At 41.5% G+C, this 13,870-nt stretch overlaps 2 protein-coding genes across 14 annotated transcripts in view; one reads left to right on the top strand and one right to left on the bottom strand.

The window, feature by feature from the left end:
- The first annotated feature begins 65 nt into the window (after nt 1–65).
- On the top strand, nt 66–12,068 carry EXOSC8 (exosome component 8). The gene is made up of 11 exons (XM_055802942.1): nt 66–177; nt 2,270–2,306; nt 3,427–3,490; nt 5,282–5,355; nt 5,914–5,959; nt 7,000–7,105; nt 7,193–7,238; nt 7,491–7,587; nt 8,637–8,757; nt 11,340–11,446; nt 11,854–12,068. Exons 1-11 carry the CDS (start codon nt 161–163, stop codon nt 11,967–11,969), a joined length of 831 nt encoding a protein of 276 aa, XP_055658917.1. The 5' UTR covers nt 66–160; the 3' UTR covers nt 11,970–12,068.
- Nucleotides 11,816–13,870, bottom strand: part of SUPT20H (SPT20 homolog, SAGA complex component) — a 37,496-nt gene continuing 35,441 nt past the window's right edge. For 11 of the 13 annotated variants that reach the window (XM_055802924.1, XM_055802930.1, XM_055802933.1 and 8 more), the window contains one exon: nt 11,816–12,517. In XM_055802924.1, the coding sequence (XP_055658899.1) occupies nt 12,417–12,517 (101 nt within the window). In that variant the 3' untranslated portion in view covers nt 11,816–12,416. The remainder of the gene's footprint in view (nt 12,518–13,870) is intronic. The other 2 variants (XM_055802928.1, XM_055802931.1) reach the window with 1 other exon arrangement.

The raw sequence follows: 13,870 nt of genomic DNA, 5'->3' as shown, positions 1-13,870 counted from the left end.
GCGGCGAGTGGCGGTGGAAGCCGCCGGCGCCCCCCAGCGGCAGGGTCCCGCCTGCGCCGCCGCCCTATCGCCACCGCTGCAGCGGCCGCTGCCGCCAGCCAAGGCTTCCGGCCGACCGGGTCACGAGGGGCAGCACATCCGGGCGGGCCGCAGCGCCGCCATGGCGACGGCTTTCAAGTAAGTGACGGGCCTGGCCGCCATTGCCTCCCGCTTGCGCAGCGCTGGGGCGTCCCGCCTGTCTCCGTCCCCTGTGGCGGGCGGGCTCCCGCTGTCCGCTCCTTAGGGCTGAGGCAGCGCTGCCCCGGTGCCGCGGGGGGCCGGTGGGGCCTTTACCCCGTTACCGCCGCGGCCCTGCGCCGCCCCCGGCAGCGTGCGCCTGGCGGGGAGCGGGCCGCGGCGCGTTCTCCTCAGCCGTGCCCGTTTCCTTTGCGGTGCCGTTTCCTGCTCGGCACGGCAGAGCCGCAGCCGGCTCGTTTGCAGTAGGCGCTGACGGCGGTAGCCCCCACCCCCACCCCACCCCCCACGTTACCGGCCGCGGCAGCGCCCTGGCGGCTTTGCGTCGCGGGTGGGTGCTGGGGAGCTCCGTGGAGCTCCCCGCTGGGCATGCCCGCAGGGTGCCGCACGGCCCCGGCGCTGGGGCGGCCGCTCCGCTCTGGGGGTCCCGCTGCGGGAAGGCGTGTGGGGGCGCGGCCGGGGCGCGGAGGCGGCTGGAGGGAGCCCTGCGATGTGCGCGGAGGGGCAGAGTGAGCCCGGTTCGTTCAGCCTTTAAAAGCATGGTAAAGCAGAGAGAGCAGTAGGGCCTTGAGCTGCTTAATAGGGTGGGGTGTGGAGAAGGTAGATACAGGTTGAAACGTGATTCTGAATAGATACCTGTTTGAATTGATGGGGTGGAGGTCGCCGTGAAGGGTGGTTAACCAGGGAGGCTGTGGTATCGCCACCCTTGGGGACAGTCAGCGTGCTTGGGCAAGACCCTGGGTGATACAGCTGCTCTGTGGACCTGGTTTGGGTGAGGGGTTGGACCCAACACTCTCCAGAGGCTCTGCCAGCCTGGGCTGCCCCGTGGTTCCTGGGGCATTGGGAGTGGATGAGGGCAGCCTGTTGTATTGAAGAGAAGAGGTACAGGCAGAACATGTTTAGTAAAGCATTACAAGGAGCTTAAACCAGCATTCAGTGGCTTCCCATTTGTAGCTGCTCCTTTTAGAATTGTAGAATGGTTTGGGTTGGAAGGGACCTTCAAAGATCATCACGTTCCAAGCCCCCTGCCATGACCAGGGACACCTTCCACTAGACCAGGCTGCTCAAAGGCCCATCCAGCCTGGCCTTGAGCACTGCCAGGGATGGGGCATCTACAGCTTCTCTGGGCAGCCTGTGCCAGTGTCCTTGCTTCCAGATTTATGGCTGAAATGTGTGGAACAAGGTTTAGCAAATGCTGTTAGATGAATTGGAAGTGAACAGGCCATGTGTTGGTGTTAAAAACCAGTAGGACGATATATGGGGAACCAATGGAGGCTAATTCATGCTTGCCAACATGAGTTGTGATGCCTCTATATGTTAGTTTGCATTTGAAGAAACTTGCCTTCTCCAGTTACCCTTCCCCCCTGCACCTGCCTCCCCCTCCCATGTTTATTTTAACAAAACTGAGAAGGCTTTGTTCAAACATTAACAACTCTGTTACAAGGTTTTTCTTACTTTCACATTCTCTGTTTAAAATACTAATACACAAATGCTGTTAATATTATATAATTAATAATTAACATTAATCTCAACTGAAGCACTGCATGAAATATATTTCTTAATTTTATATTTTCTTAAAAGATTCTAAGAAAAACTAATATTTCACAACTGTGAAAGGGTTTTAAACCATTTTATACATCTGAATGCAGTCCCTGAATGAAGAGATATTTCAGGCACTGTAATAAAATTACCCTTTATGCATTTCTTCAAAAACATTTTACACTTTTGTCTCAATAAACACGCCTTTGGAATTGACACCAATAGTCAATATCATTGAGGTGAAGGTAATAGTTTTTCTGTAGGTGTATGTGCAGGTAGGTTCCTTGTAAGGACGAAGTGTTTTGGAAGTGAATGCCGGAAAACGTCTTAGATCAGCATAGTTTCCTCATCTTTCTGTAATTGTGTTGCTAAGCAGCTTTGCCAGTCATCTTGATTCTCAAATTATTTGTTCTTGTAGGTCAGTGCTTGCTTATCTTTTCTGCTCTCTTACCTACTTGGGAGCTTGCATGTGAACTTCTCTTTCTGTCTGTTTTAGAATGGTGGAACCATTGGAATATTACAGAAGATTTTTGGTGAGTAAAGCATGATATGCACATGTAAATTACTTGTAATCAGTTTTTTCTTGCTTGCTTCTGCTTTTCTAATTCATCTGTATGGAAACCTGAAACTATAAGGGAAAAAGAAAAACTCGCTGAGCCGGGGGAAAAATGGTCATTTGCTTCAGAACATGTTTTTTCCATCTGTCAGTGGCATTGATGCTGTAGCAGGTTGTGTCCCTGTTCAACTCGATGGGTAAATGCTTCTGTTGGCCTTGAAAGGGATGGGAGTTAAATTTGACCAAGATGGTGATGCAGCTTTGTGTTTATTACAAAATTATGTCAGACCAGCCTTTCAGATGCTACTAAAAATAAATAATAGAGAATATTGCTGCTAAACACGCTCACCATAACTGTGAAGGAAAACCACTGGGTTTTTTTGTATATTAAATTGGTCTATCCATTACTGAGATAGTATTGACTCAGAAATGGGGTTTGTATGTTTGCATTCGGTTTTGGTTCTCATAATTGGACGAAAAGTCTTTGCTTTTGAGAAGGTTGAAATTGCGATTAGTAATTCAGATCTAGTGTGATGGTGAATTGGTGCAATTTCTAACTTAAGGTTCAGATGTTGTTCAGTTTCTGACTGATGGTATTTGACTGTTGGGGTGTTTTTTGGGGGCTGGATTTTGTATTGGTGTTTGGGTTGTTGGGTTTTTTTACCCTTTAGTTCACTCTACTGTTAATTTTAAGAGCTCCACTAGGTGGGGATGGGGGTCGGGAATTGCCTAAAAAATATAGACAGTGCAGGCAGGTAGAAACTCTCATTCCAAGGTAACAGTGAGTATTCATTCTTGGATGATATTCTGAATCTAGCCTATAGTTCTTACTCTTGAGACAGTCAATCTATTGTTATATTTAATTTCTAAATAAATTATAATAAACAGGTTTTTTTGCAGGCATACAACTGCAAGCTAACTTATCAGTTGATGAAAAAAATGTCTAGAATATAACTGTGTTTTCTCTAGCATTTTTGTAGCTGCGTATTTCTGCTTAAAAGGAGAATACTATTTCATGTGAATTCCTATAGCATAAATATTGGTGTATTATTTAGTAAAATAAGTTTTCTGATTTGAAATTTGTAATTTTTCTTTAGAAAGAGAACTGTCGACCTGATGGAAGGGAGTTAGGCGAATTCCGGGCAACTACTGTCAACATAGGCAAGTGCTTATTTGGAATAATAATAATGGGGGAGGTATTACTCATCTCAGATTTTAATAATGACCTTAATGACTTGTTAATCAGTTTTCTTGGTTCTTGTGTTTTGAAACAAGAAAGAGGAAGGATTTTTATTTATAGTTTTAACAGGCATAAAAGAGAACTCATGGTACAGTAATATATTTGAGCACTGTTATCCAGTCGTGCCCTTGGGCTGGTGTGTGCAGTGTAATTATTTGAATCTGCTCCTGGGCTGGTGATGCACAGCACAGTTTGGGTGGCTGTGGAAGCTTGTCTCTTTCTAAGATCAGCAGTGTATGTTGTAGATGCTGAAGGCAGTGTCTAGGCATATACTAACCAGTACAAAATTCATGCCCTAGCATCTTGAAATAGGCAGTGACTCCTGGCTTCTGCTTTGTTCTAAGCTTGATGGGCAACTGTCTCAAGCAGAGGCAAGATACCCTTTCTGCAGGGAGCATCAGCACTTTACCTGCCTTTCTTACACCTCATAATTTCTAAAAGTAAAACGCAGGTTAGCATACCAGCATGGAATAGTTGCAGATTATTGCTCAGACTTGACACTGCAGGTCTCTTCCATTGTAAAACACAGTCTTCATTTAGGTCTTGCTGTAAGTTAGGCAGAAGGTGGGCTTACAGTAACCATCTATGATTTCTGGTGTAAAAAAGTACACTGGAGATCAGTTACTGCATCCAGTCTTGTTCAGCATCTTCATTAATGATCTGGATGATGGGACAAAGTGTGCCCACAGCAAGTTTGCAGATGACGCCAAACTGGGATCAGTGGCTGATGTGCCAGGGGGTCAATGCTGCCATCCAGAGGGACCTCCGCAGGCTGGAGAAATGGGCCAACAGGAACCTCATCAAGTTCAACAAAGAGAAATAAAAAGTCCTGCACCAGGGCAGGAACAACCCCAGGCACCAATATGTGCCGGGGGCCACCCAGCTGGAAAGCAGCTTGGCAGAAAAGGGCCAGGGAATTGTGGTGGACGTAGGATTGAACATGAGCCAGCAATGTGCTCTCCTTCGCGAAGGTGGTCAATGTTATCCTGGGCTGCATATTGCCAGCAGGTTGAGGGAGGTGATCCTTCTCCTTTATTCAACACTGGTGAGGCCACACCTGGAGTGCTCTGTCCAGCTGTGGGCTTCCCAGTACAAGAGAGACATGGACATGCTGGAGAGAGTCCAGCGAAGGGCCATAAAGATGATGAAGGGACCAAAACATCTCTCATGTGAAGAGAGGCTGAAAAAGCTGGGACTGTTTAGCCTTGAAAAGAGAAGGCTGAGGGGGCTCTTGCCAATTGTATATGAATACTTCAAGGGAGGGTACAAAGAAGACAGAGCCAGGTTCTATTTGGTCGAGGCCATTGACAGGACATGAGACAGTAAGCAGAAACTTAAATATGGGAGGCTCCCTCTGAACATCAGGAAACACTTCTTTACTGTGGGTGTGACTGAGCACTGGCACGGGTTACCCAGAGAGGCTGTCGAGTCTCCATCCTATTGTCTGAACATGGTCCTGGGCGGTTGGCTCTAGGTGGCCCTGCTTGAGCTGGGGATTGGACCAATGACCTCCAGCAGTCCCTTCCAGCCTCAACAGTTCTGTGTGATTGTTCAATACAGAGATTCTGTTCCCACCCTGGATTCATCAAGACTTTGCTTAGCCTGTGTTTAGTATAAAATGGTAGAAAGTAAACACTTTATGAAGGTGGATGTTAATTAAGGCCCTTTGAGTGAAAAAGTAGATTTTATTGAACAGCACTTTCTTTCTTCAGGTTCAATTACAACTGCGGATGGTTCTGCTCTGGTGAAGTTAGGAAATACTACGGTGGTTTGTGGAGTTAAAGCGGTATGGTTGGTTTTCATTTAATTTAGCTGTTAGTTGAACTTGTGCATTCATGTTTAGAATGAATCTCCTGCAATTACAATAATATGTAAGTCAGACACAATTACAGTCTTTCACCTGACTTACTTTCAGATGACAAAGTTAATATATTAATTGTCTAATCCTACCTGTATAATATTAGAACATGTATTTTTGTGATGTGTTTTGTGTATGGGGAAAAATAGTTACAAAAATAAAGCCTATTATTTCTAGATAAAAGCTATATAGTTGAAGAGTTACTGAATATTGATCAGTAAGTGCATTGGTAATTAGTTGGCTGGACTATTAAGTGCTGTGTTGGCCTGACGTGAACTGAGACAAATCACTCCACATCCCTGTGTTGGGTTTTCCCATAGGAGAAATACAGACCAGGACTGATGAAAAATGGCTCTTATAAATCTTGTTGGAAGGATAACGGGCAAGAATATGACCATTTGTATATAGAAAAGCTGGAAAACCTTTTTGTACAAAATTCAGCTCTTCATTTTTGTCTTTTTTTTTTTTTTTTTCCCCCCCCTCCAGGAACTTGCTGCACCTGCAGTAGATTCTGCTAATAAGGGATATATTGGTAAGTTTTCCAGTGTGGATCTTACTCAGATCTTGTGTTGCTTCAGTTAAAAAGCTGTAATGATGGGACAGATTTGAGTGTGTTGTGAAGACTTCTGAAAGGAATGAATTTAGGTATAATTGTATTACTTTCCTTAAAATCAGTTTCCAAATGGACATATAGGCAGTGGTACTTCAGAAATTTCAGAATTCCCCCAGCTCTGCTTGGGAGTTTCCCATGTAAAGCTATCTTCTTATTGCTGATTTCAGGCCAGGCTGAAAACAAACCTGCAGCAGGGGGAAGTTGTTCATCTGCAGGGGGAAGGTAATTAATCTGTAAAAGATTGTGGCATGCACGGTTGTGCAAAGGCACGTTAACATTTGTCTTGAAGTTGCAGTATGCAAAAAATCTAACTCTTAAAAACACTGAAATAAACAATGTTTATTTCTTGGAGCACTGTAGAAGTCTCAGGGGTACATCCTCACTCCTGTTTGGAGCTTCTTTTGAAATAAAACAGTTCCGTGGAACTGAGGGCTTAGACTAAATCCCCTTTTTATAAGGCATCTCCAAAGTATGTTGGGCTTTGTGAACTTGGTTATGCCTGGGTTTTTCTCACAAATGTTTATGCATGTTTTTGCTTCAAGTCTAAAGCATCAGGTTTTAATGGTTGATGAAAAGCAGATAGCATACCAGTGAAGTTAGGCAGTGGGATGAAAATGATTTTGTTTCTTGATCTTAAGAATGCATAATGCTTAAAGAAGAGTTTGTGTGAGGTCATGACATTCATAGCAGGGTTACAAATAGAAAATGATAGTTAGGAGTGTGTGCTGCTCCATGGAATATGTAGTTTCCGAGTACAGAGTACTAAGAGTTCTTTAATACAAACTCACACATAATTTTATTTTTGAGGGGAGTAGGAAAGATTGATAGAAAAATTCTTGGTCTTGCCTTTCATTTGAAGTACATAAAATGGTATTAAGAGTGTGTATTGTCTTATTTCTATTCTTGATGTTCCATTGCCTGCTTTCATTAGTTTATGACTAATGATTCTTGCTACCTAGTTCCAAATGTAGAATTGCCATCCCTCTGTTCAACAAAGTTTCGCTCTGGACCACCTGGTGAAGAGGCTCAAGCAGCAAGCCAGTTCATTGCAGATGTGATCGAAAAGTAAGAACCATCTTAGTGCATTTAAAACACGAACAGCTCTGCAAGATGGTTTTGTGGTTCCTGATTTACTCTCTCATTTTATTTTAGTTCACAGATAATAGCGAAAGAAGATCTATGTATTGCAAACGGCAAGGTAAGTTGTATCTCAAAATGAAGAGGGACATGCTAACAAGATCACGGTGTTGAGACGTTAAAGGAGGTATTTGGGGTTATAGGTTGTTCTGTTGGTTTTGCTTTTTAGTCTTCATAGTTTGGTTTACATCTGAAGTGTAAAAGTCGTATGATAGAAATAAGTGTCTTTGTTCCTGTGGCCTGCGTTTTCTTAGGTATTGCACCGTTCACTTAGCTGCTGTAATATCTCACATGTGCAAACCTTTTTTGATAGCTTGCTTGGGTGTTATACTGTGATATCATATGTCTGGACTACGATGGAAACGTTTTGGATGCCAGTGCCTTTGCTTTATTAGCAGCATTAAAAAATGGTAAGTCTTCTCTAGAGCAAGAGACATACTCTGATTAATGTTGCTTGAAGAAATACCTATTCATGATGGTTCAAAACTAATGTAACTGGTTCACAGTTCCTTAAGACTGCTTGTTTCCTGTCATTTAAATGCTAAATTACTGAACTGCAGATACAAAGTGGAAATGATGGTACGGATGGCATAGATGTGTAACACCTGGGGGAGCAGGATCTTTTTGTATGCCTGTTACTGCTCTCTTACAAGACCGATAGCTATTCTGCCACGTGTTCTTCTGTGTCAGAGATCTGAATCTTTCAGGAGTGGCCATAAACAACTTTAATGTCTAGATCAGGGTCTTGCCTTGCTAATGTACGTTCTGTAGGCAGAAGCAGTCATTAGGGCTTTGCTTACACAAATATTCTGTCACAACAGAATATTCCTGGCTTAATGTGTTATAGTTTGAAAACACTGTTTTCATGCGTGCAACACATGGATTGATTATGGATGCACATGAGGCAGTATAAAGGGAAGCTTATAGCAAGGCCTCCTTTTCTAACTGTGGCTTGCTTGCCTTTGAATTCCTTTATCTACTTTGCTCATGATTTCCCCATCTCCAACACTGTATGGGCTGTCAAAGCAAGAGTTATCTGAAAATCACATGGTACTGTTTCTACAAATACACAAAATTCATGAGATTAGACTATATTATTGGTTTTTATATGTCCAGTAGGCTTTTGGCAGGAAAAAAAACCCTTTTTGTTAAATATGATTATAAAGTATTGCATTTTCTGATTACAAAATGGCACACAATTACTTCTGTTAGGAAGAATGTTGTCTTTAGGAGAAAAACTAAATAGTTCCTTGAATGGATAGCTCTAAGCTAAATACTTTCCTCAGATTGAAGAGGTTTTTTTGTGTAGAACACCAGTAATGTAACCAAAATTGTATTGATTGATTTTCAGTGGCTTAAAAGAACAGCTTAAATATTTCAGTAGTCTTGGGCATCTCTAGGCCTACTAAAATCAGCGATGTTTAATATGATACCATTGTCATTGTTTTCACCTCTTCAGTACAGTTGCCATCAGTTACAATCAATGAAGAAACTGGTTTATCAGAAGTTAATTTAAAACAGAAGAATCCTTTGGTCATCAGAAAGCATCCGGTTGCCACATCATTCGCTATATTCGATGAGTAAGTTTGTAACTGTTTTGTACTTCAGAAAACCACTGTGTATGTAAAAAGTGAAAGAAGAGAGTGCATGAAGAGCATGCGGTGTAAGGCAGCACTGTTTCACTTCATTGTAAATCCATAGCCTCTTGTTGAAGTGACCTGTAGTTCTGCAATGTGAATGAGTATGCAGAACAAAACAAAGTCTGCAGCTTCTTCCTGTGCCTTAAAGCAGAACTGGTTCCCAACCTAAGATACACTTGAAAGCACGGGAAAGTACTGGCTTATGTTTTTGCAGTATCTTTGAGATAAAAGCGTGTTACCAATGCAATTAATGTTTCAGCAGCCTACGTAAATTGCATATAAAAGATGGTAGTTTTTGAACAGCTTATACTAAGGGTTTAGTCAACAGAGGAAGTAAGAAGTAATGGTCCAGGTAGAACAACAGAACCTCTGGATGACTGGAAACACGATCACCCAAGATAAAGTATGACCAGCACTCTTAAGTCATTGTTCATGTAGGTAAAGAATCTGATAATAAGAATTCAAAATGATCACATCTGGTACCTTGACTTCTCACCTGAAATTGTGTACTGGCTCTTTGTTAGTCCAAGTATGTTAAGTATGTGTTTTGCTGCTGTTCGTAAGAAATGCAGTTATTTATGGTGGTATCCATTTGAAAAGTAGAAAATGAGAAGATGATGCGCACATTGCTATTAAGCTAAGATTTGAGTATATTTAGAGATGTCAGGGGTTTGTGGCACATTAATCTGTATTCGCAGACATCATTAGTGGGTCCTTTCATTCAAACATGAGATGGAGGGGGGGGGGGGGGGCACTGAACTCAAATGCTAAGTGATTACCAAAATGAATCAAAGCAGAAAGTTACCAGTACTTTAGAGTGCTTCTGTTAATTGCTTAAATACAAGTTCTTGTGATGTAGACTGAAAGTGAGAGCTTGGATATCATATAGGCAGACAGTTGTTAGTAGGATACTATTTGCACGCAAGTCGCATACTTACCTGTAGACAAAAAAGGTTGCATTTGGAAGAAAGCTTTCAGTGACAGTCTGATGAGCTTTGCTCCCTTCACTGAAACCAACTGGTGCATCAAAAAAGTTACTGAAGTCTCCCTTTAGCTCCTAAAACTAAATATTGAGGGATGGTGTGCCTGGGTGTTATGTGGTTTGGGTTTTGTGTTTTGTTTTGGTTTTTTTAATTCTGGTTTATTAGTTTTTCTACATCTGTTGACACAGCCCTCTAAATAATACACTTTACATACTCAGGCTTCCAGAGACACTTTTTTTTCTGCTTAAAAAGCCTGCTTGAATAAATACAACTTCTGGGTTGCTGGGTAGTGTGGCCATGGGCGATGAACGCTGGTGTGGAGCGCTGCACAGCTCCTTGGCTGGCTCCTGTGGGCTCAGCCTCCACAGAAATAAGTCTGATCCATCCACCATGCTGTGTGCCTGGCCCCTGTGTCATGCAAAGGGTGACACCCCACAGTGCATGTGGGTAGAATATAGCAGTATTTTTGAGTAGTGTAGCTAAGGGGTTAAGTTTTCATTACGCTATTTGTTATTAAATGGCAATCTGAAACTACTGGTGAAGCTTTAAATTACCCAGAAAACCTTTAAATATGCATTGCATATGAGTTCAAATTGAAATACTCTTGCCCTTCCATCTGTTTGTGTAACTGGCTCTATAGCCTTGCTGCTGCCTCCCCTCTGCCACAACTTGTCATACACATCACTTAGCATAGGTGTACTCCAGCTAAATAGTCTGAGTGCATCAATACTACTAAATACTAGTTTACCAGCATAAACTGAGGCTTCAGGAAAACTTCAGCTAATGTCTTTCCTGTCAACCAACTGTTTGTACTAGGAGTGTTATTGATTATTTTTTAAAGAAACTTCAGGGTGAATGCTGTTTGGCTTTTTTTAAGTTTGAGGGTTTTTTGTTGTACAAAGTTGGCTTATAGTTCAGATCCCTTTTCTTCCCTTTCCATTGGCTTGCTCTATTTTTAACTTATTAAATGGTTCAGAACCAACAATATTCAATCTCTTTTAATGATGTGCACCATGTGATGTATGACAGATTATTTTGGCTGCCTTAAGGAACCTAGTAAATCCACCTTTGAACAATTCTGAGCGGTGTTAAGGGTTCTCTGAAAAGAAACTGAGAACTACTTTGGTGATTTTACCATTGGAAATGAGTTTTGCCTTAAGGTCTGGTAGAGATTAGCATGGTCTACACCTAAAAACAATGCCATTATCTTTGCATAACTATGAAATAAATGACCGCATACTGCAAATAGCAGTTTAATGGCATTTTCCTGCAATATGTGGCTGTCACAAATCCACAGGACTTAGGCATAGAGCTGTAATTTTAACAGATGTATGCACTTGAATATGTGGAATTTCCTCACATTTTTTGTTTTTTTCTTTTTTAAAATCAGTGCCTTTTGATAAGAAAACAGATAAGCCTGGGCACTAAATCCACCTACAAGTATTTTGTAAGACTACAGTAAAAGTTAATATGTATTTTGCAATAATGTTAGTGGAACAATGTATACTAACACCTCTGTACATGTTTTTCTTTTACAAGCACATTACTTATTGTCGATCCAACCGCTGAAGAAGAAGACTTAGCAAGCGGAACAGTAACTGTTGTAACTGATGAAGAAGGCAGGCTATGTTCTGTCCATAAACCAGGTAGTTCCATGTTTATTACACAAGAACCTATGCAGATGATAACATCTAGGTCAGGAAAAGATTATGTACCACCTTTTCTTAGTAAAATGCGGATGCTTTACGATAAGACTGTCTGCTTGAGTATTAGATGACTTGCGCTTGAAATTAGCTTTTAAAAAGGTGGTGCACCTGAAGTACAAACAGAAGTCACAGCTTTACTTACATACATACAGTACATGACAGCGAATCTCCTGTGACACCTCTAGTTTGTTTTGGTTTTCCTTGCCTGAAACTAGAGCACATGCATGTTCCCCAGGTGAAAGTTGTTGGTCCTAAGAACTACTGCATTACTTTCCTTTGGAAAACAGATTTAGAGATACATAACTGAAGTGTACATAGAAAATTAAATTGGTCTGTTTAATTTTTAGGTGGAAGTCCTCTTACAGGAGACAAGCTTCAGGACTGCATCACTAGAGCAATTACAAGACACAAAGAAGTAAAGAAGCTGATAGACAAAGTAATAAAAAGTATAAAGCCCAAGTGAACAAAAGGAGAGATCTTTTCAAAAATGGATTTGTAAAAACTGTATTTGTTACTGTGTTCACAAACCTTTTATACTAAATAAACAAATACCAATACTACATTTACAAAGTTCAAAGTTCATTTTTTCTAAAATGTTTTTCACCCTTATACTATGTACAATGCTGTTGAGTGGTAAAAAATACAAGATAAAACATTCTGTTAAAAAACTACGTGACTTAAGCCAGACCCTCGCTGCTTTATAGATGAAATCTAAGTTCTGTAGGGTTGGCTTCCAAAACCAGTTCAGTGTAACATCAAAAGTTCATTTTCCCCACCAGTAATATAAAACACTGATTTGATTTTAAACTCTCCTTTTTAATTTGGAAAAAAAAAAAAAGTCCCCTCTGAATCAAATTTTTATTGGGGGGGGAGCAAGTCTCAGGATTTTGGAGGGGCTGGTGTGCCTCTCTTACTTTTTGAGTGGCTGCCTGAATGCTGTTGATGATGCAGGTGAGCTGCTTGTGCTGCTGCTGCTGCCATAGCCATTTGATGCTGCAAGAATCGCAACTGCTGCCATGAAGGAGAAGGGGGAGAAAAAGCTTGTTAGTGTTGACTACAAAGCTATGTTTCATGTCAGGAAGAATGAGAGAAAGGTGGGGGAAAAAAAATAAAAGGAAAAAAATGAGGAAGCACCAGGCTGACAAAAGGAATACACAATGTACTGGGGACAATGAGTACAGTCAAGCAGCACCAGTGGCACAGAAGCCTGCTGAGGGCATATCTAACATTTTACACAGGTAGTTGGGACAGCGTTGCTTCTTTGCCCTTTCTCTCCATTGCAGTAACTGCAGTAACTCAGCAACTTCAGTGAATGTTTGGGTTACGTGGTACATATTGAATATAATACCTTCTCAGTGTATGCGCTGCATGTATTTTCTGTCTGTATCACAAAAAGGAGACTGCTAAAAAAAAAATGAAGTTGAAAAAAGCATCTGAATGATGGAATGCTAAAGGAATGCTTTGCCAGAACTGTTGCTTCCATGTACTGACTGTAGCAGTGCTACATTTGAACTTACAGGTGCTCACATACATTAACACTATTTTGAAATCTATTGGCACCTGGCAGAGCTTATTTAGATACGTGCCACAAGCACTCCTTGAATGTTAGCAAATCAGGGAGGTGGATGGCTTAAATTAAAAATAAATTCAGTGCTCCAAGCTAAGAGAACCACAGTTGTAAAATCTTTCATGATACAGTTTGCCAAATTCATATTTCTTTTTTCATTTTTTAAGACCATAAAATCAGTTTAAAAAAAAAAGTCAAAGGGGCAGTTTTTGGTTTTGGAGCTGAGAATTGTATTTTTAAATATTTTTTTTTTTTGTAAACAGTCAGAGTGAAGTTGCTGGATTACTTGTATCTGTTGCTGCTGCTGCTGCAAGGCTTGTTGTTGTTGCTGTTGTAAGGCAGAAGAGAGCTGCAGTCTCTGCTGAGGAAGGCTTTGCCCAGGTCTGTTCACGGCAGAGCCAAGCTGAGACAACACTAAGAAAGGAGAAGGGGAAAGCAAGCAGGTCAGAGAGGTCAGGTGGAGTTTGTCAGGGAAGGAAGACATAGGAACAGAGTGTAACAGAAAAGGGGGATCAAGAGAATTAGTTTCAGAGTCAAATTGGAAACAGTGCAGAATAAAGTACACACAATATACATACTCTGTTAGAAGGCAATTAGATTATGAAGTGCTTGTGAAGACACAAAGAGGTTTCTCGTACTGGACGTTAAATACACAGTTAAAGGAACATTCTTCAATGAAGTCTGGCATGGAAGTTCCCTGTATTTTCTTTTTGTCTCCAGTGTGACTTATTTTTGTGTGGTATCAATTTACTACACTTAACTGCCAAAGCAGAAAAGTGCATGCTTTGAAAGTCCAG

This window comes from Falco peregrinus, chromosome 4, assembly GCF_023634155.1.
Source record: "Falco peregrinus isolate bFalPer1 chromosome 4, bFalPer1.pri, whole genome shotgun sequence".
In the NCBI taxonomy this organism is placed as follows: Eukaryota; Metazoa; Chordata; class Aves; order Falconiformes; family Falconidae; genus Falco; species Falco peregrinus.
Note: the sequence above shows the minus strand (reverse complement) of the source record. Positions and strands in the feature narration are given on the sequence as shown.

Bases quoted from the DNA above. Each gene is read 5' to 3' on its own strand.
- EXOSC8 (XM_055802942.1), top strand. The intron at 7,106-7,192 runs GTAAGAACCATC...ATTTTATTTTAG, and splicing joins ATTGCAGATGTGATCGAAAA to TTCACAGATAATAGCGAAAG. The intron at 8,758-11,339 runs GTAAGTTTGTAA...TTCTTTTACAAG, and splicing joins TCATTCGCTATATTCGATGA to CACATTACTTATTGTCGATC.